The 27,919-nt window shown below is 43.3% G+C and overlaps 1 protein-coding gene across 1 annotated transcript; it reads left to right on the top strand.

Moving 5' to 3' along the window:
* The first annotated feature begins 1,913 nt into the window (after nt 1-1,913).
* Nucleotides 1,914-27,761, top strand: LOC109898990 (importin-9). The gene is made up of 22 exons (XM_020494032.2): nt 1,914-2,104; nt 4,563-4,624; nt 4,778-4,864; nt 5,003-5,204; nt 5,317-5,612; nt 5,732-5,832; nt 6,043-6,101; nt 9,997-10,148; nt 11,151-11,249; nt 11,438-11,544; nt 13,225-13,364; nt 15,194-15,356; nt 15,600-15,826; nt 16,181-16,329; nt 16,676-16,804; nt 16,902-17,177; nt 17,922-18,088; nt 18,275-18,408; nt 18,573-18,692; nt 26,139-26,264; nt 26,564-26,640; nt 26,844-27,761. The coding sequence occupies exons 1-22, from the start codon at nt 1,939-1,941 to the stop codon at nt 26,952-26,954; spliced, it is 3,150 nt and encodes a 1,049-aa protein (XP_020349621.1). The 5' UTR covers nt 1,914-1,938; the 3' UTR covers nt 26,955-27,761.
* Nucleotides 27,762-27,919: the final 158 nt, after the last annotated feature.

Below are 27,919 nucleotides of genomic sequence, written 5' to 3'. Positions count from 1 at the left end.
CCTCCCAGGTGACTGTAGCGTGCTGCCCAGGGTTAGCGTCACGGCAGCAACATTAGCGTTCCTGCAACAACATTAACATTTCCGGTTTTCCGATTTAGCCTTCAAAATAAAAATTATGCGGTAAAACGCTATGTGTACGATACGAAATCAGTAATTTTTTTGGCAGCTTTGCATAGTGTATAATGGAACAATTATGTTACAACATTTTAAACTAAAGATAATTACTACTTTATATAAGATAAGGTGGCACACGTTGAGTAAATTAAAACCTTCTACAGACCCTACTGATCTTGTACTGGTCTGAATTCCCAGCAGCACTTTCTACTCCACCCATTCTATTGGTCCCAATGCAATACCCTATAGGCCTACAAATTACACATTGGCTTATAGAGAGAATTATTACATGTGCTGATGTAAAAGTGGCGTAGGGTCAGTGGGATTTATATATGGTATTATTTAATGTGGGACTTAGGTCTAAATACCCAGCAACACTCCGTATTATTCAGAGCCCAATGAAATGACACCCAATCAAAGAAAAGTTTATTGGTTGTGTACACAGAATTGCAGTCGTTATCTCAGGTGCAGCAAAATGCTTGTGTTTCTAGCTCCAACGGTGCAGTAATAATACCAAGAAAACAATACAAAATAATACTAACATAATCCAAAGGTGAAAAGAAAGAAATGAAGAAATATCAGAAGGCGCAATCTTAGAGTCCGGTATATAAGTATATGTTTATACAGATTTTTTTTTTAAACAAAACAAGCAACAATTTCAACGATGTTACTGAGTTACAGTTCATATGAGGAAATCAGTCAACAGAAATAAAATACTTATTTTCCACCATAATTTGCAAATAAATTCATTAAAAATCCTACAATGTGATTTTCTGGATTTTTTTTCTCATTTTGTCTGCCATAGTTGAAGTGTACCTATGATGAAAATTACAGGCCTCTCTCATCTTTTTAAGTGGGAGAACTTGCACAATTGGTGGCTGACTAAATACTTTTTTGCCCCACTGTATGTAAACATTATGAAAGTGACCAGTGTTCAATGACTCTATGTACATAGGACAAAGCAGTATCTAAGGTGCAGGGTAGTTGTAGTCGGCTAGTAACAGTTACTAAGGTTCAGGGCAGGGCATTGGGCGGAGGCCGGCTAATGGTGAGTGTTTAACAGTCTGATGGCCTGGAGATAAATGCTGTTTATCAGTCTCTCGGTCCCAGCTTTGATGCACCTCTACTGTCTCCTCCTTCTAGATGGTTAGCGGGGTTAACAGGTCGTGGCTCTGGTGGCTTAGCCAAATTTCTTCAGCCTCCTGAGGTTGAAGAGACGCTGCTGCGCCTTCACCACACTGTTTGTGTGAAGGGACCATTTCAGGTCATCAGTGATGTGCACACAGAGGAACTTGAAGCTTTTGACCCTCTCCACTGCGATTCTACAGACCCTACTGAGATCTTCCCCGCCCCACTTTTACATTGGCACAAATAATTGTTTTTCCTGTACAGTGCTATATTTGTACCGTATAGTGCCCAGGCACCCCATTTTAAGCTGTTTGACCACAGTAAAAGGCCAGCAACACTCAGTATTGTTCAGAGCCTCATGAAATGACACCATATAAATATTCTACAGACCCTACTGCTCCCTACCCTTCTTTTACATTGGCACAAGGAATCAATTGCATTGGAGGCATTTTGTTTTTTATATTGGAACATGTTTTAAAACCCAGATTTAATGCAAATGTCACTTAAATATTAACAAATATGAATCATTGCTACTGTTTAGACAATTATTTTACATACATCACGAATAAATATAGGTTGAACATATTCTACTATTACTTAGGGACTTTTATTTGGAACGTTTCAGAAATTACGTGACCCGGAAGTACTTTTTCCAATGTTGCAGACGAGATACTGATTTGCTCAGTGTGTAAAAACATGGCAGGCATGAGTGCAGCAGGTCCTGGGTCGGCTTCGGCTGCTGGACCGGTTCAACAAGGACTTAAAGAAGCCCTGATTGAGACGTTGACGGCTATCCTGTCCCCGGTTCAAGAAGTGCGAGCAGCCGCGGAGGAGCAAATAAAAGTGTTGGAAGTGACAGAGGGTAAGCATGGATGCTAGCATTGCGAGACCAGCTGATGAAGAGAGTGGAATGGCATGATAACTTACATGCATATGGGCCTTTACGGAAAGATACATTCTAGCTAGCCAGCCAGCCACAACACAATTACTGTCATGTTACTTAATACTGTTAACGTTCGCTCGCTATGATAAAACAGAATATGTAGCTAACTAACTAGTTAAGATGTTATCTCCTATTCAATTGGCTAGCAAGTGGCGCAAATTAATCCAGCTAGCTAATTTATTCCAACTAGCTAGTTAGCAGCTAGCTAGTTAGCTGACAGACAAACCATGTGTGTGAAGCGCACTCTACCTCCATAATCCTTGCTTGCTTGTTAAACTTAGCAGCTTTTTGATTCCATTTTCTGTGAAGTATGTCAACACATGATGTGGTGGACCAATTCAATCAAGAAGACACTGCCTGAAATTAAAATGGCAATTTGACTAATACAAAGAGCTAGCTAGCTAGATGGGCTGACCGTATACAGCAAATAAGACGTTTCTTAGTTAACGTTATCTAGCTAGTTACCAAATTACTTGTGTAATGTTATCTCGGGCCTTGCGTTCCACTTGTAATTACAGAAGAACATAGTGTTGATGAATCTATAATCAAAGCTCAAATCGTTTTAGGGTCGCTATAGCAACCATTCGATTTGGAATGTCACGTTTTCCCGCGAATATGATTCCGTAGTATTCCCGCCTTGCTGCTTCAAGCCTTTGTACACTGACATAAAATATTTGTATAACTAACCATGTGCGGACATCATCATTGGTTTTGACAACTTGTTTAAATTTTTTCAGCAAAACAACAACGTATTGTTCCTTGTTCCCCTTTGAATAAATTAATTTTCCATCTGTCAAATACTGCACACGCCCTTTTACCCAATGCATGTTGAATGAATTATAGCTACCATATATAGTTATAATTCTAGACCTTCAGTTACATACCATTATTTAAATATTCCCCATGTAATGTTAATAGGGAGCTAACATGGCTGTCATAGAATGTTGAAGTGTCATGTATATGCATCATCATAATGCAGAAAGCGCATTGGCCCAATTCTAAATACATGGCTCTAGGTATACCTAGCTATATAGCAAAGTGTAGTAACTAGCTAGCTACCCAAAATCAGCTTGCCACTAATCCAAAGTACAGTGAGGGGTGAATATAGGGACAGTGTGTACAGTGCCTTTGTCTGTGGCGTTCCTCCAGCATGACAAAAAGGCTGATTGTGCAGGCTGTCTGTCGGGATCCACTGTAGTGTCACAGAAGCAAGAATGGGCCCGGCAGGCCTCTTTCTGAGGGAGCTACTCTATGTATAGCTAGAGCTGTCAGCACTAACATTGTCTCTTGGACTCTGATGTCACTCTCAGTTAAAGCTGGGATAGAGCGTGGCACATTGTAGGGATGAGGTTCTGAGTCTCACTGACTAGCCTAAAACAGATTGGAAGAGTTTTTGGGGGGGAAGAGACGGTGCTTGTTGTAAATGCTCGAATGTGCTTAATCGATGTAAGTGCTGAGCAGTTAACCCCCCCCCCCCCCCATCCCAAAAAAGTCAGTTTTTAAACAACAAATTGGCCGACTGTTCAATTATTTGAATTCCTTTTCATTGCGTTTTTTCCTCAATGTGCAGTTTCTGTAGAGATAAATCATCAGATCAAGCCCAAACTGTGCGATGTAGTAGGGAGTTGGAGTTTCCAACAGGCCAATATTTTACATAGTTTAGTGCATAACTTGGTAATTAACTACAATTACCATAATCCATTGCGCGCCTACTTGTCCGGTCTGTGTGGAGCACGGAGCCGGATAGAAGAACATGAGATCGAAAGGGATAGAGAGCAGTTGCTTCGCAGTATCTCTACCTGAAAATACATGATCTAAGTGATTGATAGTTGGTATTCAGCTGTCATAAAAGTATGCCTTATTTACTTTGATACAGTGATTTTTGTCAGGCAGCAGCTCTATAGAGATGATCACTTGGAATGAAATAATAGTTGTCGAACAAATGACCATAACAACTGAAATATTTTATTGAAGTAATGTGAATAAATGATGGTTAATAAGTGATAAGCAGTAATGGGCAGTCACTACCATCATGGGACTTTTAGTAATTGTTTTATTCGGTTACAGCATTCAACCCACCATGCGTAGTGCACTTAATGTAAAAAAATAAATAATAACAATTGAAAACCGTGTTTAATATAATCCGACCTCAAATCAATAATCACTCAGCACTAAATGTGATATGTACGTTTTTTTTCTTCTTCAAATCAAAGTCATGAATCCAATCATAAGAATATTTCTGACATTTTGTCCCTTCCTTGCATGCCCGTCATAGTTTCCGATATTGCACGTCATGTGAGGCTAATGTGATCTGATGATTGATATGTTCTTGATGATCTGTCCACTGTGTTGTTGTTGCTCCCATTTGTGTTGGAAGAGTTTGGAGTCCACCTGGCGGAGCTAACTGTGGACCCTCGGGGAGCTCTGGCCATTCGTCAGGTTAGTAAGCAGAAACTGTCATTCTTCTTCTATTCTAACTCTAGAAGCATTCTAGCGCTCTAATTCTATGTCTATTGTGTATGTGAGACCACATCTCTGTATCTCCTTTACTCTACTATATCAATCAATTATACGTGTGTGTGTTTTGTCCAGTTGGCCTCAGTCATCCTTAAGCAGTATGTGGAGACCCACTGGTGTTCCCTATCTGAGAAGTTCAGACCCCCAGAGACCACAGACCGGGTAAGCAAAGCAACATGTCGTTCTTCCAACTAAACAAAATGTATCATTTTAGATGGCTGACTATTTGAAAATATTTTGAGAAAGAGGAGTTACAAAACCACTGATGCTGCCTAAAATCTCTCTCTTTCTCCTCTCCAGGCCAAGGCAGCCATCAGGGAGCTGTTGCCAGGAGGCCTGAGGGAGTCCATCAGTAAGGTGCGGTCCAGTGTGGCATATGCTGTGTCGGCCATTGCCCACTGGGACTGGCCCGAGGCCTGGCCTCAGCTCTTCACCATCCTCATGGACATGCTGGTCAGTGGCGACGTCAACGCAGTGCATGGGGCAATGAGGGTCCTCACAGGTACACGCACATCCCAAATTGACCCCTTTTCCTGTGCGCCGTTCCCACTCTTAACTGTTTGTATGCATGGATCTCAGTGTATTCACATAATTCTTCTGGCTTTTTCTCACAGAGTTTACCCGTGAGGTGACAGACACTCAGATGCCTCTGGTGGCTCCGGTGATCCTGCCTGAGATGTACAAGATCTTCTCCATGATGGAGATCTACAGCATCCGTACCCGCTCCAGAGCCGTGGAGATCTTCTCCACTTGTGCCAACCTGATCTGTGCAATAGAGGAGCTGGAGAAGGGAGCAGCCAAGGCCCTGATCTTCCCTGTGGTGCAGCAGTTCACTGAGGCGTTCATTCTGGCCCTGCAGATGCCTGATGGACCCTCCTCAGACAGCGGCCTCAAGATGGAGGTCCTCAAGGTGAGAAGATTGCCACAAGGATTTATACGCTAGATGACGTTGGCCTTATGGGTTCTGTAGGTCAGATGTTATAGGTTGTCCTGATCCAACCTTCTTTTCACCTAATATCTCTTCGCCAGGCCGTGACAGCTCTAGTGAAGAACTTCCCTAAACCCATGGTGTCGTCCATGCAGCAGATCCTGCCCATTGTCTGGAACACCCTGACAGAGAGTGCCGCTTTATATCCTTCACACTGCTGCAACCATGTCCTCTCTACTTTCATATTACGTTAGCTCAATGTCTATTAATTCCCATAGCTTTGGTTGATATCTGTCCATAATGATTGGCAATGTTCCTCTTGGAATGTGACCTATTCACCTAACTGTAGAGGGTGATCAGGTAAACACTGGTCTGTGTCCTGAGAATGGGTTTTCCTTAACCAGTTGTGCACTTATGTCAGAACAGAGGTCAACTACACAGAGGAGGTAGACGATCCAATTGACTCTGATGGTGAGTGCAACCTTAGTCTTGTTCTTATTTTCAGGCATTTAGATCACTTGTTATTGTTCATGATTAATTGAACTTGTAACATATTGATTTCATCATTTAAAATGGGCTGATCTAGAACATACAGTAGATGGATATAGAAAGCATTATAACATACAGTAGCTATAGATAGTAGTATAGAACATAGTGAGCTATTACTATATAATTTCCTCAAGTCCTCTAGATCAGGTGTGTGTGTGCTGTGCAGTGCTGTGTGTGTGTGTGCTGTGCAGTGCTGTGCTGTGCTGTGCTGTGCAGTACATTCGGAAAGTATTCAGACCGCTTGAATTTTTCCACATTTTGTTACGTTACAACCTTATTCTTCAATGTATTTAAAAAAAATCCTCATCAATCTACACACAATACCCCATGATGACACAGCGAAAACAGGTTTATAGACATTTGAGTGAATGTATTAAAAATTAAAAACAGATACCCTATTTACATAAGTGAAAGATTAGAGGAATCTGTGTGGGTAGCTGGACAGGTAGGATGACTGACAGTGAAGGTGAACTGGTGGTCACGTGTCAGGTGACAGAGGAATGGATGAGACTGAGGCAGGAATTCCTTTAACCATAAAGTGGTATATTTACTGAGTAGTCTGTGCTGCATCACAAAGGAAACAAATAACATGTATCTGATCTAATTCATAATCACCAAGATCAAATCTTAACAAGCATTCATGATTAACATAATTAGGGAATTCAACAATCCAGTTCATTAAGAAGTCAATAGTAATTATCCGTGAGTCATTTAGGCTCGTAACTATTTATCATGAAAGAATACAAACAGTGAATGGTTATTCAATCTATAACCCCCATTAGTTTGATATCAAAGTCGATCAGTTAGCAAACAATGACGTTTCTCATTTCACCCTTTCAATTGTCTTCATGTGTACATGTAATTAATTGCATTACATATTAACCAGATCTATTGCATAATTGGCCTATGAGGATCCGTAGGGCCGTGATCATTGACAATTCACATTACACAATATGTTTGAAGCGTGCGCTCCAAGCCGCGCTCCGCGGTAATAACTAAAAACAATAACTGATGGTCCACTCCCCCGATCGCAACAGATAGTTCAGATGAAAGGTAACAGAGTCGGTGGACTTAGGTGGATTCATGGACTCACAGCTTCTGGAGCAGACTGAGTAAAGGAAGAGAAAGCAGCGAGATCAGGCGATGGCGTTTTCCTCCTTTTTATGGGGATGAGACCTGTTGGTCATTGCCACCTGACCTAATTAAAGCGCCCCTGGCCAAGCTGAGTAAGTGGCCATGAATTAAATGATTATTCCACCAACTCCATGGGCCTTTTCTACATTAAGTATTCAGACAATTTGCTATGAGACTCGAAATTGAGTCCTGTTTCCATTGCTAATCCTTGAGATGTTTCTACTTGATTAGAGTCCACTTGTGGTAAGTTCAATTGATTGGACATGATTTGGAAAGGCACACACCTGTCTATATAAGGTCCCACAGTTGACAGTGCACGTCAGAGCAAAAACCAAGCCATGAGGTTGAAGGAATTGTCCGTGGAGCTCTGAGACAGGTTGTGTCGAGGCACTGATCTGGGGAAGGGTACCAAAACATTTCTGCAGCATTGAAGGTCCCTAAGAACACAGTGGCCTCCATCACTCTTAAATGGAAGAGATTTGGCACCACCAGGACTTCCTAGAGCTGGCCACTTGGCCAAACTGAGCAAACGGGGGAGAAGGGCCTTGGTCAGGGAGGTGAGCTCTGATAGAGCCCCAGAGTTCTTCTGTGGAGATGGTTGTCCTTCTGGAAGGTTCTCCCATCTCTGCAGCACTCCACCAATCAGGCCTTTATGGTAGAGTAGCCAGACGGAAGGCACTCCTCAGTAAAAGGCACATGACAGCCCACTTGTGGTTTGCCAAAAGTCACCTAAAGGACTCTCAGACCATGAGAAACAAGATTTTATGGTCTGATGAAACCAATATTGAACTATTTGTCCTGAATGCCAAGTGTCACATCTGGAGGAAACCTGGAACCTCCCTATGGTGGTGGCAGCATCATGCTGTAGGGATGTTTTCAGCGTCAGGGACTGGGAGACTAGTCCGGATTGAGGGAAAGATGAACAGAGCAAAGTACAGAGAGGTCCTTGATGAAATCCTGCTCTAGAGCACTCAGGACCTCAGACTTGGGTGAAAGTTGACCTTCCAATAGGACAGTGACCCCAAGTACACAGCCAAAACAATGCAGGAGTGGCTTTGGGACAAGTCTCTGAATGTCCTTGAGTGGCCTAGCCAGAGTGCGAACTTGAACCCATTTGAACATCTCTGGAAGACCTGAAAATAGCTGTGCTGCAACACTCCCCATCCAACCTGACAAAGCTTGAGAGGATCTGCAGAGAAGAATGGCAGAAACTCTCCAAGTGCAGGTGTGCCAAGCTTGTAGCGTCATACCCAAGAAGACTTGAGGCTGTAATCGCTGCTAAAGGTGCTTCAACAAAGTACTGAGTTAAGGTTCTGAATACTGATGTAAATGTAATATTTCAGTTTTTTATTTTTAATGCATTTTCACACTTCTAAAAACCAATTTGTTTTTTCATTATGGGGTATTGTGTGTAGATGAGGGATAAAATAATTTCATCCATTTTTGATGAAGGCTGTAACGTAACAGAATGTGGAAAAAGTCAAGGTGTGTGTGTGCAGTACCAGTCAAAAGTTTGGACGCCTACTCATTCCAGGGTTTTTATTTTTACTCTTTTCTACGTTGTAGAATAGTGGTGAAGACACCAAAACTATGGAACAACACATATGGAATTATGTAGTAACCAAATAAGTGTTAATCCAAATATATTTAACATGTTTGATTCTTCAAAGTAGCCACCCTTTGTCATGACAGCTTTGCGCACTCTTGGCATTCTCTCCACCAGCTTCACCTGGAATGCTTTTCCAACATTCTTGAAGGAGTTCCCACATATGCTGAGCACTTGTCTCTTCTTTGTGTCCTTTAGTAGTGGTTTCTTTGCAGCAATTCGACCATGAAGGCCTGATTTCACGCAGTCTCCTCTGAACAGTCGACGTTGAGATGTGTCTGTTACTTGAGCTCTGTGAAGCATTTATTTGAGCTGCAATAGGAGGTGCCGTTAACTCTAATGAACTTATCCTATGCAGTAGAGGTCACTCTGGGTCTTCCTTTCATGTGGCGGTCCTCATGAGAGGCATTTTCATCATAGCTCTTGATGGTTTTTGCGACTGCACTTGAATAAATGTTCAAAGTTTTTCATACCTTCATGTCTTAAAGTAATGATGGACTTTCGTTTCTCTTTTCTTATTTGAGCTGTTCTTGCCATAACCCTATTTGGTAAAAGACCAAGTAGATATTATCTTCTGTATTTCACCCCTACCTTGTCACAAGAACTGATTGGCTCATGCATTTAGAAGGAAAGAAATTCCACAAATGAACTTTTAACAAGGCACAACTGTTAATTGAAATGCATTCCAGGTGACTACCTCATTGAAGCTGGTTGAGAAAATGCCAAAAGTGTGCAAAGCTGTCATTAAGGCAAAGGGTGGCTACTTTGAATAATCTATTTTTTGGGGTTACTACATGATTCCATATGTGTTATTTCATAGTTTTGAATACTTCACTGTTATTCAAAAATGTAGAAAATAGTCAAAATAAAGAAAAAAAACCTTGAATGAGTAGGTGTGTTCAATCTTTTGACTGGTATTCTATATGCATGCGTATGTGCCATTTTTAAGAAACGTTTTTAGCCAAAGCTACTAAGTCATCATTGTATACATTTTACATACGGAGGGTTCCGGAAATCAAACCAATTATTCTGGCAGTGAAAGTGCCATGGTCTGCCAACTGTGCGTTTTTCTTCCAGGTGAGGTTCTGGGCTTTGAGAACCTGGTGTTTAGCATCTTTGAGTTTGTTCACACTTTGCTGGAGAACAGCAAGTTCAAGAGCACAGTGAAGAAGGCTCTTCCTGAGCTGATCTACTACATCATCCTCTACATGCAGATCACGGAGGATCAGGTACACACTCCCTCACTCCTGTGTATGTGAGAGAGACCGTTTTTTTTTTTTTAATGGTGCTGAGTCTGATGCAGGGTTTGCACAAGGTGCTTGAGATGTTTAAATTTGTTGGTACTTAAAAAGTACTTGAATTAAAATGTGAGGAGAACAGAAAATGATTTAATATGAAAAACATTAGAACAATGTTTTGTTCCTACAAATTAATTTCCAGGCAGACGACCAAGTTTTATTTCCTCAATAGTTTCTCGCTCTGGTTGCCAGACGAGCATTGGTGAGTCAGCCCTGAAGGGGGGAAAGACAATGCTGCATCATGCACTAGCGCCAATTCTACATGGACTTTTTCTCTCCAGAGCTTTTTTGCCTCAATCAAGGGGCGCCTGTGATAATCCGCTTTATCAAGAGGCAGCTGTGCTCCTGCCGTTCTGGAGGCTGTTCACCTGCTGTTTTCCTCACACAGCCCACCAGCTCTTCTGCCGAACCGGTGACACTAAAGCTGCCAGTTGGAATGAAGTCGCTTTTTCCTAGCTATTAATTAGTAGACCCCTAAATACAAAATAAAAATGCAATATAGTCATTTAAGCTGGAATTGTGTAGTAATGCGAATAGGAAATGTGTGTTCACCGTTACAAAACTCTGCTCATCTCTACTCAAATTACAACATTAGTACTGACTTACCACTCGTGTATTTAGTAAATAACTAGTGAATGCCTATTATTGAGTCAAACTTGTAAGGTAGTGATGAATAGTACGTGTTTTTCTTTCAAGAGGTTGTGGAGATATACTGCCATCTGGTGACGACTATGAACAATTGCGTAAAAGGAACTATTACAAATTGATGGACTTTGAAAATAAATGTTGGTGCTTGAAAAAGTACTTAAGTCCTTGATTTTGATTTGCCACTGTCTTTACAAACCCATTTGACGTCATGGTTATGTGTTCCTCATCCATAGTCTATGATGTCATGGTTGTATGTGTTCCTCATCAGTAGTCGTGTATCTGTAGATCAAGGTGTGGACGGCCAACCCCCAGCAGTTTGTGGAGGACGAGGATGACGACACCTTCTCCTACTCCGTCAGGATCTCAGCCCAGGATCTGCTGCTGGTGAGTACCTCAGTCTGTAGGCAAAGCTCAAATAGCACCCTATTCCCCATATAGTGCACTACCTTTGTGTGTGTGTGTGTGAACCCCATAGTTTCACTCCACATTTACTTCTGCATGTTTACGTTCTGGTCAATGTGACCTTTCTGGAGAGAAGACTTCTCACTCCAACCTTCCTCCTCTTTCAATAGGCTGTGGCGACAGAGTTCCAGAACGAGAGTGCGGCAGCGTTGGCTGCAGCAGCAACAAGGCACCTGCAGGATGCCGAGCAGGCCAAGAACAGTGGCAATGAGCACTGGTGAGGACCACACACTGGCTGCATGACATGGCAAAGTGGATGCCTCTTAATTAATAGTCCTTGTCTCCTGTTTGTCCTCGGCGTTGAACTGAAAACACGCGTTAGGTGAAAGCAATATCGGGGCGGCAGGGTAGCCTAGTGGTTAGAGCATTGGACTAGTAACAGAAAGGATGCAAGTTCAAATCCCCGAGCTGACAAGGTACAAAATCTGTCGTTCTTCCCCTGAACAGGCAGTTAACCCACTGTTCCTAGGCCGTCATTGAAAATAAGAATTTGTTCTTAACTGACTTGCCTAGTAAAATAAAGGTAACATTTTTTTTTTTTAAATGGATGCCTTTCAGGAATTTGCTTTAATCTGTCCAGGTATTTTTGTCAGTGCAGAAGGAAAACAAGGTGAAGAGATCACTTTCGACCAGTGTTCCCGCGTTCTGCTCCCCTGGGACTGCCCCGCAGAAGAAATATCACCCAGAGAAAAGAAGCACGCCCCCCCCCCCCCTTAGTTAACACTAACAACATTTTGATTTACTGTGGGAATTGTGATCGAATCAATGCAATATTAGCCACTTTCAATGCAACATACCGAAACAAAACAAACTACACAAGACTTAGTATGCAAAACTAACTATGCCGCAGATTTTGTTGTAGGCAGAAAGCATCAGAGTAGGATTCTATTGCATTGACACCCACTACTCAACCCCTACTCTACACAGACCGGTGCGACATAACCAATCAGCGCTGCAGTAGGCCTATATGCAAACAGACCATTGCCATATATGTATCTGTGCCATTCTCTTTGGACTGGATTGTGTAGTTACAGCATGAGCGTGAGTAGATACTGCTTGTTTTGACATCAAAGCGAGAGCTGCATGTAGCCATGTGTCCACATTTGTTCATATTCTTTGCTAGTTAGTGAGTTCTTAGCTCAGTTATAGATCATTTGTAGTCAGCAATGGGGGAGTGATTGCTTCCAACAAGAGCACAAAACATGTACATTTCTAGACATCTTAGGAAAAGGGAGTCGGGTAAAGAGGTTTTTTGTTGTCTTAAAGGGGCAGTGTTGTGTTGTGTTTTGAGACCGGTTTGAATAAGCTAAGTAGCCAATAGGCAGAGGGTAGAATAGTTTCTGATTCTCTGTAATAATGGTATGGGAATAATAATGCATTTTATTTTGTAAACTGGTTTCTTGCATCAAACAACAACATTTTCTGTCACCTCCTTGTCTGTTTATCCACTTGTCCTTCAGACATGTCAAGCCCTGCGTGTTTTTTTCAAAAGTCTCATGGAATGTAGACTTACATTGAACACCACACGTTGGCTGCTACTGTAGACTGAATGATAGAACAGCTATTTCCCTGTTAAAATGTTATTGGATCAATTTTTTTGAGGGTAGGCCACTGATAGGCCTACATTATGGTCCAAATAGCCACAGTAGCCTACTTGACCACTGTCTGAAATTGTAACTTAAAGCGGGTACAGCCTCAGTGTTTGCCGTAAACGCCCACTGAAAGTTGCACAGAATTTCCACAATGTTCAAGTTTGCACTCAACAGACCTGAAATTTGCTAAGTGACAGAAAAACATGAGTGAACATTGCTTTCTACTATTGAGTTGCACCCCATAGCTAAACCATCAGCACTGTAGGTGTGCTCTCTCCTTACTCCTGTGTTGTCCCCTTCTGCAGGTGGAAGATCCATGAGGCCTGTATGTTAGCTCTGGGCTCAGTGAAGACCATCATCACAGAGAACGTGAAGAACGGCCGTGTTCAGTTTGATATGCACGGCTTCCTGGCTAACGTCATACTGGCTGACCTTAACCTCACAGGTTAGTCAGTCGCTCATCTCCGGGCAGCCTTGTTCAGTTAAAGTGGGGCAAAAAAGTATTTAGTCAGCCACCAATTGTGCATGTTCTCCCACTTAAAAAGATGAGAGGCCTGTAATTTTCATCATAGGTACACTTCAACTATGATAGACAAAATGAGGGAAAAAAATCCTGAAAATCACATTGTAGGATTTTTAATGAATTTATTTGCAAATTATGGTGGAAAATAAGTATTTGGTCAATAACAAAAGTTGATCTCAATACTTTGTTATATACCCTTTGTTGGCAATGACAGAGGTGAAGACTTACAGAAAACGTTTGACAAGGTTTTCACACACTGTTGCTGGTATTTTGGCCCATTCCTCCATGCAGATCTCCTCTAGAGCAGTGATGTTTTGGGGCTGTTGCTGGGCAACGCGGACTTTCAACTCCCTCCGAAGATTTTCTAAGGGGTTGACATCTGGAGACTGGCTAGGCCACTCCAGGACCTTGAAATGCTTCTTACGAAGCCACTCCTTCGTTGCCCGGGCGGTGTGTTTGGGATCATTGTCATGCTGAAAGACCCAGCCACGTTTCATCTTCAATGCCCTTGCTGATGGAAGGAGGTTTTCACTCAAAATCTCACGATACATGGCCCCATTCATTCTTTCCTTTACACGGATCAGTCGTCCTGGTCCCTTTGCAGAAAAACAGCCCCAAAGCATGATGTTTCCACCCCCATGCTTCACAGTAGGTATGGTGTTCTTTGGATGCAACTCAGCATTCTTTGTCCCCCACACACGACGAGTTGAGTTTTTACCAAAACGTTCTATTTTGGTTTCATCTGACCATATGACATTCTCCCAATCTTCTTCTGGATCATCCAAATGCTCTCTAGCAAACTTCAGACGGGCCTGGACATGTACTGGCTTAAGCAGGGGGTCACGTCTGGCACTGCAGGATTTGAGTCCCTGGCGGCGTAGTGTGTTACTGATGGTAGGCTTTGTTAGTTTGGTCCCAGCTCTCTGCAGGTCATTCACTAGGTTCCCCCGTGTGGTTCTGGGATTTTTGCTCAACTTTCTTGTGATCATTTTGACCCCACGGGGTGAGATCTTGTGTGGAGCCCCAGACCGAGGGAGATTATCAGTGGTCTTGTATGTCTTCCATTTCCTAATAATTGCTCCCACAGTTGATTTCTTCAAACCAAGCTGCTTACCTATTGCAGATTCAGTCTTCCCAGCCAGAAACAATTTTGTTTCTGGTGTTCTTTGACGGCTATTTGGTCTTGGCCATAGTGGAGTTTGGAGTGTGACTATTTGAGGTTGTGGACAGGTGTCTTTTCTATTGATAACAAGTTTAAATAGGTGCCATTAATACAGGTAACGAGTGGAGGACAGAGGAGCCTCTTAAAGAAGTTACAGGTCTGTGAGAGCCAGAAATCTTGCTTGTTTGTAGGTGACCAAATATTTATTTTCCACCATAATTTGCAAATAAATACATTATAAATCCTACAGTGTGATTTTTCTGGATTTTTTTTCTCATTTTGTCTGTCATAGTTGAAGTGTACCTATATTATGAAAATTACAGGCCTAAGAGAACTTGCACAATTGGTGACTGACTAAATACATTTTTGCCCCACTGTATATTGTTCTTTCAAGAAATGTCTGATTTAGACTGCGGAAACCTAGTGGGTGGACTCAATAGTCAATCATTGACTTGGTGATCATTGATTATGTGATCAATAAAGAGTGAGGGAGAAACAATTACCTTCAGACATCAAAAGGCCTGGAGGTCTGGAATGTGACTCGTGGTATATGCTTATATAATAACCCCTCCTTCCTCTCTTCCCCCAGCGGCCTCTCCGTTCTTGCTGGGCCGAGCCCTGTGGGCGGCCAGCCGCTTCACAGCAGCCATGTCCCCTGAGCTCATCCAGCAGTTCCTCCAGGCCACCGTCAGCGGCCTGCACGACAGTCAGCCCCCCTCAGTCCGCATCTCAGCCGTACGCGCCATCTGGGGGTGAGGGAGATGAAAGTTCAACACTTAAACCTCGATAGTTCTGACAAGCTGTAGATTACACTTCTTCAGTCATCATAATAATACCAGTAAGCTAGGCCAGGTAGAAGCGATGATGTCATACAGTAGATAGATAAATCCCTCTAGTTTGTCACCCAACTAGCCATACAACACAAACTGTCACTACACCATAACATTAAATGTGTTGGTATGCAGGTGGTAATTCTGTGTGTGTGCTCTCCTCAGGTACTGTGACCAGTTGAAGCTGTCTGAGAGTACCCATGTCCTACAGCCGTTCCTGCCTGCTGTTCTGGACGGGCTGGTGCAGCTGGCAGCCCAGTTCAGCTCCGAGGTTCTCACCCTGGTCATGGAGACACTGTGTATCGTCTGCACTGTGGACCCAGCCTTCACTACCAGCGCAGAGAACAAGATCTGCCCCCTCACCATCGCCATCTTTCTCAAGTATAGTAACGGTGGGTAACTATAGTAACCTTGGCAGTTGGTGCTCTTGTATTTTATTATTAGTGTATCATTGAGTCCCATAGATAATTTAGATATTACCATATTTTATTTTCTTATTTAACCTTTATTTAACTAGACATGGCAGAACAAATTCTTATTTTCAATGACAGCCTAGGAACAATGGGTTAACTGCCTTTTTCAGGGGCAAAATAACAGCTTTTTACCTTGTCAGTTCGGCAATTCGATCTAGCAACCTTTCCGTTACTGGCTCAACGCTCTAACCACTAGTCTACCTGCCGCTATGACTATCCATTCCTTACAAATCAACCCATGTGCCTCTATCTTACTTTCCCTCCTCTCCCCAGACCCGGTGGTGGCATCTCTGGCCCAGGACATCTTTAAGGAACTGGCCCAGATCGAGGCGTGCCAGGGCCCCATGCAGATGCGCCTCATCCCCACCCTGGTCAGCATCATGCAGGCCCCGCCTGACAAGATCCCCTCCGGTCTGTGTGCAGTAAGTCACCACTGGCCTGGTGCCTCTAGCTACTATGGAAGTGGTTAATTTGCATCAGCACTGTGTGTCGGGGCCTAACAGAGGTGGTCTCAACTCCATTGGTAGTAGTCACCAACCCAGGGCCTAGGCTACAGGGGTGTGAAGGCTTTTATTCCAGCCAGGTACTCATTTATTCAAGTAGTCATTTCCTTGACTTAGTTAAATCTGGTGTGTTAGTGCTGGGCTGGATTAAAAGCCTGCACTCTCCAGGACCATGGTTGGTGGTCTGGCCTCCTTGTTTACCATCAACATTTAGGGTTCTAGTCAGTCATATATTAACAGTTGTCTCCTGTGTTCTCCCTGACAGACCGCCATAGACATCTTGACCACGGTGGTCCGACACACCAAACCCCCGCTCTCTGAGATGCTGGTCTGCCAGGCCTTCCCTGTGGTGGCCCAGTGTACCCTCCGCACAGACGACAACACCACAATACAGGTACACACACACTGAGAAGGACTCCGATGTTAATACCAACTGCTCTTACACCAGTACACTTTGTAATTATATGAACTCTAACCCCATTCTCTTCCAGAACGGGGGTGAGTGTCTGCGGGCGTATGTGTCAGTGGCCCTGGAGCAGGTGGGCCAGTGGAGGGACACGGAGGGCCACAGTGGTCTGTGGTACGTGATGCAGGTGGTCAGTCAACTGCTTGACCCCAGGATATCAGAGTTCACCGCTGCCTTCGTGGGCCGCCTGGTGTCCACGCTGATCGCCCGCGCCGGCACTGAGCTTGGAGAGCAGTTAGACCAAATCCTCAGAGCCATCCTCAGCAAGATGCAGCAGGCCGAGACCCTTAGCGTCATGCAGGTAGGAAGCAACAATTCTGTTTGTCCCTCTCTGGAACTTTCCTCTTTAAATCTATCAGTGTTCTCTGTGATGTTGAGGTTTCAACATGCCACGCTGTCGCTATTCAATTTATACTAATCTTGAGCCTTGCAGCAATGTTGTCCAGCAATTACTTTATTGCCACCCATATAGACCCTGTTGACATTCGACTCCTCTCCTCCTCTCCCCCAGTCTCTGATCATCTCTCTCCTCCTCTCCCCCAGTCTCTGATCATCTCTCTCCTCCTCTCCCCCAGTCTCTGATCATCTCTCTCCTCCTCTCCCCCAGTCTCTGATCATCTCTCTCCTCCTCTCCCCCAGTCTCTGATCCTCTCTCTCCTCCTCTCCCCCAGTCTCTGATCCTCTCTCTCCTCCTCTCCCCCAGTCTCTGATCCTCTCTCTCCTCCTCTCCCCCAGTCTCTGATCCTCTCTCTCCTCCGCTCCCCCAGTCTCTGATCCTCTCTCTCCTCCGCTCCCCCAGTCTCTGATCCTCTCTCTCCTCCTCTCCCCCAGTCTCTGATCCTCTCTCTCCTCCTCTCCCCCAGTCTCTGATCCTCTCTCTCCTCCTCTCCCCCAGTCTCTGATCCTCTCTCTCCTCCTCTCCCCTAGTCTCTGATCCTCTCTCTCCTCCTCTCTCTCCTCTCCTCCTCTCCCCCAGTCTCTGATCCTCTCTCTCCTCTCCTCCTCTCCCCCAGTCTCTGATCATCTCTCTCTCTCTCTCCCCCAGTCTCTGATCATGGTATTTGCCCACCTGGTCCACTCTCAGCTGGAGCCTCTGTTGGAGTTCCTGTGCAGTCTGCCGGGTCCAACGGGAAAACCAGCCCTGGAGTTTGTCATGGCTGAGTGGATGAGCCGACAGCACCTCTTCTACGGACAGTACGAGGGTAAAGTCAGGTAAGTGTATCCACACTCCTCAAGATAGATGGTAGAGTAGAATATTTTCAACTTGGTGAAGAAAAGGTGTGTTCCTCTCTATACTCCCCTTTCCACCTTTTTATGACTTGGAATTTTATGACCTGGAATTTTCTTCCGTTTTTGTAATGTTTGTGTTTCCCCGTCTCCTGTGTTGTCCCTGTGCAGTACGGTAGCCCTGTGTAAGCTGCTGCAGCACGGCCTCAACACCAATGACAAGCGTCTCCAGGACATCGTGGTCAAGGGAGAGGTGATCTTTGGCCCTGACGAGGGCATCCGCACACGTTCCAAGTCTGCCAAGAGTACGACCCACAGCTCACTTCTCTAATTTAGCATTTAGGACACAAAAAATATCCTCCCCCATTATCTTGTCTAATGTATGACATGGGGTGCATTGGCTATATGCTTCTGTTGGTGGTATGCACATATTACAGTGTGGCTGTAAGGTCTGTCTGTCTCTCCCCAGATCCAGAGAAGTGGACCAACATTCCATTGCTAGTGAAGGTCTTTAAGCTGATTGTCAATGAGCTGTCGTCAGTGGTGGAGGCCAACACAACCAGAGCTGCCGCAGCAGACTGGAGTCAAGGTCAGGGTTGTGGCGGTCATTACATTTTGTCAGCCGGTGATTGTCATTCAAATAACTGCCGGTCTTACGGTAATTGACAGTTAATGAATATAAACACCTTCAGCATCTCTGGCTTCCACACACAGCTTACAACCCACTGATGCAGACCTTTTGAAAAATAAGCATTTTAAAAACTCTTAATAAATCCATTTTAATATAGCCTACACCTTCACAATGAATCTATTTATTTTAGGCAGATCTAAAGAAACAGGCTTTTCTTTCTATCATATTTCAGAAGAACAGAATAGCATATTCTGAGTCATCCTTATGTCAGGTCCTGATATGGCTAGGCCATATGGCTGTGGGCTACACAAGTTCATTTAGCAGGCAAGATAAGCTTATTATTCCTGTGGCATTTATTTTATAGTAAGAACAATACAATTAAACATAGCTGAATAAAATAGAAAGGATATTTTTCCCCAAACAATTTCCGAGGGAGTGTACACATGCAGCTGTTCTGTGTTGCGCAATTAACAAAGAAACAGGTCCTCCTATGTGTTTCTAATTTAGAGTTATTTATTCTACTTTAGTTGTGATACAAACGTTAGAATGTATTAGAAATCAGAACATATAGTCTAAGGCTGCATGATGTGACGAATTCTGATTTGAAAAAAGTGGCGTGAAAGTGAAGCACTCTGTTTCTTGAGCTGCACTGCACATCAGTCTCATTCACAATTTGACAAGGACTTGATAATGACCAAAAAGTATGTGGACACCTGCTCGTCAAACATCTCATTCCAAAATCATGGGCATTAATATGTAGTTGGTCCCCCCCCTTTGCTGCTATAACAGCCTTCACACTTACAGCATCAACTTTTGTGGGAAGGCTTTCCTCTAGATGTTGGAACATTGCTGCAGGGACCTGCTTCCATTCAGCCGCAAGCATTAGTGAGGTCGGGCACTGATGTTGGGAGATTATGCCTGGCTCGCAGTCGGCTTTCCAATTCATCCTTAAGATGTTCGATAGGGTTGAGGTCCACGGCTCTGTGCAGGTCAGTGAAGTTCTTCCACACCGATCTCGACAAACCATTTCTGTATGGACCTCGCTTTGTGCACGGGGGCATTGTCATGCTGAAACAGGGAAGGCCTTCCACAAAGTTGGAAGCACAGAATTGTCTAGAATGTCAGTGTATGCTGTAGCGTTAAGATTTCCCTTTCACTGGAACTAAGGGGCCTAGCCCAAACCATGGACTATTCCTACACCAAACTTTACAGTTGGTACTATCCATTCAGGCAGGTAGCGGTCTCTTGGCATCTGCCAAACTCAGATTCGTTTGTTGGACTGCCAGATGTTGAAGTGTGATTTGTCACTCCAGAGACGGCGTTTCCACTGCTCCAGAGTCCAATGGCAGTGAGCTTTACGCAACTCCAGCTGACGCTTGGCATTGCACATGGTGATCTTAGGCTTGTGTGCAGCTGCTCGGAAACCCCATTTCATGAAGCTCCAGACGAACAGTTCTTGAGCTGACGTTGCTTCCAGGCAGTTTCGAGCTCGGTAGGGAGTGTTGCAACCGAGGACAAAGATTTTTACGTGCTTCATCACTCAGCGATCCTGTTCTGTGAGCTTGTGTGGCCTTCCACTTCGCAGCTGAGCCGGTGTTGCTCCTAGACGTTTCCACTTCACTATAACAGAACTTACAGTTGATAGGGGCAGCTCTAGCAAGACAGAAATTTGTCTAACTTTTTGGAAAGGTGGCATCTTATGATGGTGTCACGTTGAAAGTCACTGAGCTCTTCAGTAAGGCCATTCTACTGTCAGTGTTTGTCTATGGAGATTGCATGTCTGTGTTCAATTTTATACACCTGTCAGCAATGGGTGTGGCTGAAATAGCAGAGTCCACTCATTTGAAGGGGTGTCCAAATACTTTTGTGTGTATATGTGGAATTATTTTTTATTAAGAATGACCCACAAAAAAAGTCATCCATAACCTGCACTCAAATAGCACATGGAGGTTACGTGCAGATAATTTTTTTAATATGCCAGGTAGGCTACACCGTTTGTAAAGTGGATTAATGTGCTTAATTTCTTTTAAGTGAGCAATAAATATAGCAGGACTAGAAACCTGGGATCCACTTGTATTGTATAGTGGCTAGTCAAATCTGTTGAATTGAAATACATTTTCCAAAGTTATACAATTACTGCTGTCTGTTCAGAAAGATATTAAGTAATTAATAATCGTCTACTACACCATGAGAAGGCCTATAATTTAGCCTCACAGGATCAGTAGCTGCTTTAAAAAAAATGCCTAGCTGTGTATTGTGTGTAGCCCAATAAGGCATAGCATACAGCTGAGAACTCGCATCAAATCTGTCAGTGAACAGCATGCAGACAAAACAGGCCTTTCGCAAGATTTCAAATACAATTGAAGGGTAACAGGTTGGAAAGCAAATGGCTCCTGCTGAAAAGACTATGCTGTAGGCTATCAAAATCTTTGATCAACTTCCAAATATGGTGCATAAAACTAGAGATGGGCGTTTGGCACGAACACGTAGGCAATTACCAGCGAGTGATCTGCGCAGCATTGGGTGAGTCAGTGAAACTGGAAAGCTTTTTTAGGACTATAATGTCCTCATATTGTACAATATGTATCTCCACATACCTAGGCCTAGACTATTGATGGATTCAAGACCAGGTTGTTTTTATTGATCTCCGGCTACTTTGACACTAACAAACTATGTGAACCCTTTGGAATTACCTCGATTTCTGCATAAATTTGATCTTCATCTAAGCCACAACAATAGACAAACAGTCTGCTTAAACTAATTACACACAAACAATTATGCGTTTTCATGAACTTTACTGAACACACCGTGTAAACATTCACAGTGCCGGGTGGGAAAAGTATGTGAACCCTTGGATTTAATAACTGATTGACACTCCTTTTTGCAGCAATAACTTCAACCAAACTATTTCTGTAGTTGTGGATCAGACCTGCACAACGGTCAGGAGGAATGTTGAACCATTCCTCTATACAAAACTATCAGTTCAGCAATATTCTTGGGATGTCTGGTGTGAACCGCTCTTGAGGTCATGCCACAGCATCTCAATCGGGTTGAGGTCAGGACTCTGACTGGGCCACTCCAGAAGGTGTATTTTCTTCTGTTGAAGCCATTCTGTTGTTGATTTACTTCTGTGTTTTTTGTCGTTGTCCTGTTGCGATTAAATTGGCGGACAGATAGTCTTACATTCCCATTATCCTCTTGATAAACTTGGGAATTCATTTTCCCGTAGATGATAGCATGCTGTCCAGAGGCAGCAAAGCAGCCCCAAACTGATACTACCGGCAGCATACTTTACAGTGGGGATGAGGTTCTGATGTTGGTGTGCTGTGCCTTTATTTCGCCACACATAGTGATGTGTGTTCCTTCCAAACAACTCAACTGTAGTTTCATCTGTCCACAGAATATTTTGTCAGTAGCACTGTGGAAGATTCAGGTGCTATTTTTCAAACTTCAGACCTGCAGCAATGTATTGTAGACTCGTCAACAGAGATGTTAGCATGTTCCAGAGATTTCTATAAGTCTTCAGCTGACACTCTAGGATTCTTCTTAACCTCATTGAGCATTCTGCGCTGTGCTCTTGCAGTCATCTTTGCGGGACGCCCACTCCTAGGGAGAGTAGCAACAGTGCTGAACTTTCTCCATTTTATAGACAATTTGTCTTACCGTGGACTGATGAACATCAAGGCTTTTAGAGATACTTTTCTAACCCTTTCAGCTTTATGCAAGTCAACAATTCGTAGGTCTTTTGAGATGTCTTTTGTTCAAGGCATGGGTCACATCAGGCCATGCTTGTGAATAGCAAACTCAAATTTTGTGAGTTTTTTTTTATTGGGCGGGGCAGCTCTAATCAACACCTCCAATCTCTTCTCATTGATTGGACTCCAAGTTAGCTGACTCCTGACTCCAATGAGCTTTTGGAGAAGTCATTTGCCTAGGGGTTCACATACTTTTTCTAACCTACACTGTGAATGTTTAAATGATGTATCCAATATAGACAAGAAAAATACAATAATTTGTGTTATTAGTTTAAGCACACGGTGTTTGTCTATGGTTGTGACTTAGATGAAGATCAGATCAAATTTTGTGACCAATTTATGCAGAAATCCAGGTAATTCCAAAGGGTTCACATACTTTTTCTTGACATTGTAGATAATGTGTGCAGTATTAAAATAGATTCTGCCTGTCTCCAGTCATGTAAAAGGACTTAGAAATGCTTTTATAAAAGGACATTTTTCCAGACCCTAGGCTACTAAAAATGTTCCACATGTGTGCAACTTCTGTAACTGCCTCAACTCTACTGCTCTGTGCCATTACGCAAATACCATGATATGCATGCAATGCTTTATTATAAAGGTGAATTATTATTATTATTATTATTTATTCTCCATGTGTTACGGTACCTCAGGTCCCCAGGTCAATCCCCTCTTGAGCTCACTTTTTGTTCTGGTACCTTCCGATTTTCACAAATTTAGGCACTGGTCTTTACGTATTCTAAATAATGTGTGAAATTAGTTTAGAATGGTCCATTATCATGCACCTGTCAGAACAGAAGCGATGTGTTAATACATGGAATGTTGAGAAATAAATATAAGCCCAGCCTATAGAAAGATGACGGGATCCTCATTGAGGCCATCAAAACTCTGTTTTCTCATGCAATTGCATAATTGCATAGCCTGTAGAAATGTTGCGCAACAGAAACACTTACTTTATTCCATGCACCAACCAGCTATGAGGAGCTGGCTCTCACTGCCACCCAAACTCTGAATGCCAGGGTTTCTCATGAAATGTTTGATTAAATTTTTTGATTGCCTTTGTATTGATCCCAGGAATTGTCCATATGCACAAAATGCTTATTTCTCTCAAATTGTGTGTACAAGTTTGCTTACATCCCTGTTAATGAGCATTTCTCCTTTGTGAAGATAATCCATCCACTTGACAGGTTTGGCATATCAAGAAGCTGATTTAAAAAGCATGATCATTACACAGGTGCACCTTGTGCTGGGGAAAATAAAAGTCCACTCTAAAATGTTTTGTCACACAACACAATTCTGAAGGAGCGTGCAATTGCTATGCTGACTGCAGAAATGTCCACCAGAGCTGTTGTCAAATCATTTAATAGTCATTTCTCGACCATAAACGGCCTCCAACGTCGTATTAGAGAATTTGGCTGTACGTCCAACCGACCTCACAACCACTGACCCACGTGTAACCACTCCAGCCCAGGATGCCACATCTGGCTTTTTCACCTGCAGGGTCATCTGAGACAAGCCACCCGGACAGCTGATGAAACTGGGTTTGCACAACCAAAGAAATTCTGCACAAACTGTCAGAAACCGTCTCTGAGTAGCTCATCTGCGTGCTTGTCATCCTCACAAGAGTCTTCACCTGCCTGCAGTTTGGTGTCATAACTGACTTTCAGTGTGCAAATGCTCAAATTTTAATTTGATCATCGAACACAATTGCAATTTTAAATGCACAGAGATACCATGATGAGATCCTGATGCCTATTGAATTCCATAGATTAGGGCCTGGTTAATATATGTCAATTGAATGACTTCCTTAAATGAACTGTAACTCAGTGAAATTGTTGAGTTTAATATTTTAGTTTAGTGTATATATTTACTTCCCCGTCTCCCTTAATCTGCATCGGATGTGCTCATAAATGTGCTGCTACTCATAGAATGTTTCAGAGATAACAAGTTATGGTTGGCTACTGCGTGCATTTCATCAAATGCTTTTGTCAAACAACAACATAATAATGTGTGCCTCTGGTTCTTTGGGGCGGCAGGTAGCCTGGTGGTTAGTGTTTGGCAGGTAACCGAAAAGTTGCGGGATCGAATCCCCGAGCTGACAAGGTAAAAAGCTATTGTTCTGCCCCTGAGCAAGGCAGTTAACCCACTGTTCCCCGGGTGCCGAAGACGTGGATGTCGATTTTAAGGCAGCCCTCCACACCACTCTGATTCAGAGGGGTTGGGTTAAATGCGGTAGACGCGTTGTACAACTGACTAAGTATCCCCTTTCCCTGTTTTTGTTCCGGACCACGTTCTCACTTGCAGCGAACCGTACCCTGGTACCAAGCCCATCCAAATGTATTCAATTAAAAACAGATATTACATTTACATAAATATTCAGACCCTTTACTCATACCTTGTTGAAGCACCTTGTGCTTTGTTGCAGCGATTACAGCCTTGAGTCTTCTTGGGTATTATGCTACAAACTTGGCACACCTGTCTTTGGGGAGTTTCTCCCATTCTTTTCTGCAGATCCTCTCAAGCTCTGTGCTCCAGAGATATTTGATCTGGTTCAAGTCCGGGATCTGGCTGGGACATTGAGACATGTCCCAAAGCCATCCTTGTGTTGTCTTGGCTGTGTCCTTTGGGTCATTGTCCCGCTGGAAGGTGAACCTTCACCCCAGTCTGAGGTCTGGAGCAGGTTTTCATCAAGGACCTCTCTGTACTTTGCTCCGTTCATCTTTGCCTCGATCCTAACTAGTCTCCCAGTCCCTGCTGCTGAAAAACATCCCCACAGCATGATGCTGCCACCACCACAGTGGAACTCTGGAGCTCTGTCCGTAACCATCAGGTTCTTGGTCACCTGCCTGACCAAGGCCCTTCTCCCCCGACTGCTCAGTTTGGCTGGGCGGCCAGCTCTAGGAAGAGTCTTGGTGGTTCCAAACTTCTTCCATTTGAGAATGATGGAGGCCACTGTGTTCTTGGGGAGCTTCAATGCTGCAGACATTTCTTGGTACCCTTCCCCAGTGCTGTGCCTCGACACATTCTTGTTCCGGAGCTGTACAGACAATTATTTCGACTTCATGGCTTGGTTTTTGCTCTTACATGTACTTTCAACTGTGGGAACTTTTATATAGACGTGTGTGTGCCTTTTACAAAACATTTCCAATCAATTCAATGGGAACAGGATGCACCGGAGCTCAATTTCGAGTATCATAGCAAAGGGTCTAATACTTGTGAATAATATAAAATAATATTTTTATTTAATTTTTTAGAAATATGCAAAAAAAATCTAAACCTGTTTTCGCTTTGTCATTATGGGGTATTGTATGTAGATTGAGGACTTTATTTTTTATTTAATCTATTTTAGAATACGTCTAAGGTAACAAAATGTGGAAAGGGTGAAGGGGTCTGAATTATTTCCAAATTGACTGTATGTAATATAATATATGCCCTATAGCAGACGCTTTTATCCAAAGTGACTTAGACATGCATGCATACATTTTACAAATGGGTGGTCCTGGGAGTTTTCCCACTAGCATTGCAAGCGCCATGCTCTACCAAATGAGCTACAGAGGACCACAAACGGCCTTCATATGTGTGTGTTTAGTATTGTGAAGGCAAGTAGGCCCTGTTGAATCTAATCCCAAGCTGTTTGGTTGTGTCACTGCAGATTCAGGTGGAATGTGGGAGGACCAGGAGGCAGAAGAAGAGGAGGAGGAGGAGGAGGAGGATGATGAGGAGGATGAAGGGCTGGCCGGGCAGCTGCTATCTGACCTCATCGCTTCCAACAAATATGGTGAGAATAGACCAAAATAAGTTGATGCTGAATAGTAAACAATGCCGGAAAATAAGTAAAAAAACAGAAGTAATGTAGTGGAATAATTTAAAAGCCCTTATTATTTATGGCTTATGCTTAGTAAGAATGAAAAATGCACCGAAGCGTTGCGGCTACAAAATAATTAATCATGATGACAAAATAACTTCCCTCTCTCAGCCTCTTCTAGAGGTCTGGCTCCTACATCAGTGTAGAGCCAAGATGGCTGCCTACTATCTGCCATGTTTCACAGGTATCAAAATGTATTTTGAATCTCTCAGATGAAGACTACTATGAGGATGATGATGAGGAGGATCCAGATGCCTTGAAGGACCCCATATATCAGATAGACCTTCAGGTAATGCCTCGCTAATATACTGATCTGTTATTCAGATTTAGTTCACAAAAACATGACTACTTAGGGCTGATGTGGTTGTGCTCCAACTGTGCCCTCGAGATTGATCAAGTTGTATTGAACAGATTTCAACTGTTTGTCCTTTCGGTTGTATTTTAATGTCTTAAATTAACTTTAAATAAAGTTTGTTGTACTGTGTGTTCCAGGCCTACCTGACAGATTTCCTGACCCAGTTTGCCCAGTCGCCGTGCTACAGCATGTTCTCTGGCCATCTCAATGACGCTGAGAGGAGAGTCCTGCAGACTATCGGCATCTAAACCTGCTCCCATCCACTTCCCTATGTCAACCCTACTAGAACACTCTTGCCCAATCCCTCACTCTCACCAACCAATCACCAACCCCTGAGTGTGGGAGAGGCTCTGATTGGCCAAGCAGTTGTTGATGCTTTACCTACATCTCCAACAGAAGATAATGGGGAGGTAAAGCGGGAGAGAAGAGACAGACATGACTTACCCATAACATCCTGTCTCTCTATTCTGACTTAAAGGATGACCAGGAAAAGACTGCGGACTTGTGGAGGGATGTGACGGAAGAAGTTCGAGAGAAGGTCTTGAGGGACACCCTGATTTGTTCCCAGGGAGGGCTGGGAGACAGTTGTGGGAGACACCTCCTTAGTGTCTCCTCGCTCCTCTGCCCTGTTGTACTTGTGGGAGGACTTTGGAATGTGACAGAGGGGTTGATGTTTTGCAATGGGACAGGCAGGCAGGGCAGCTGTGATATATGAACGGAGTCTTTACTGTGTCCCATTTGTAACTCGACCCACTTATTTTTGTGCTTCTGTTAAAAAAAAAAAAAACTTCCAAGAGGCAAAAGAGACTTCATGACGATGGACAGACAAAGAGAAATATATCTTTGAGACTGAGTAAGAAACTTTGGTGGCCTTGTTTTCAGAAACCATTGACTTTTCTGATTGGGATGAAAACCTTGAGGATTTCTGGTTGCGACTGGGGCCTGGGTGGTTATGGGGGATTCACACCATTGCCATGGTGACTCACCGCCTTTTCATTTCCCTTTACCCACTAGTTGGGGTGAAATTTCTCAATAAAAGTCCCAATAGGACACCATTTTTGTTTCCATTGTTATTTGGTCAACTTTCCCAGATAGTGAAGAATGGCAGTACAAGTTTTCACACTTGGTCCCTTTCAGACAATTTTTCTGTACTCCGTGCTGTTCACGTAATTTTTTTGTGCTGTGTGAACACTCCAAAGAAACTTGGACCACT

Source organism: Oncorhynchus kisutch, linkage group LG1 (genome assembly GCF_002021735.2).
Source record: "Oncorhynchus kisutch isolate 150728-3 linkage group LG1, Okis_V2, whole genome shotgun sequence".
Taxonomy (NCBI): domain Eukaryota; kingdom Metazoa; phylum Chordata; class Actinopteri; order Salmoniformes; family Salmonidae; genus Oncorhynchus; species Oncorhynchus kisutch.
Note: the sequence above shows the minus strand (reverse complement) of the source record. Positions and strands in the feature narration are given on the sequence as shown.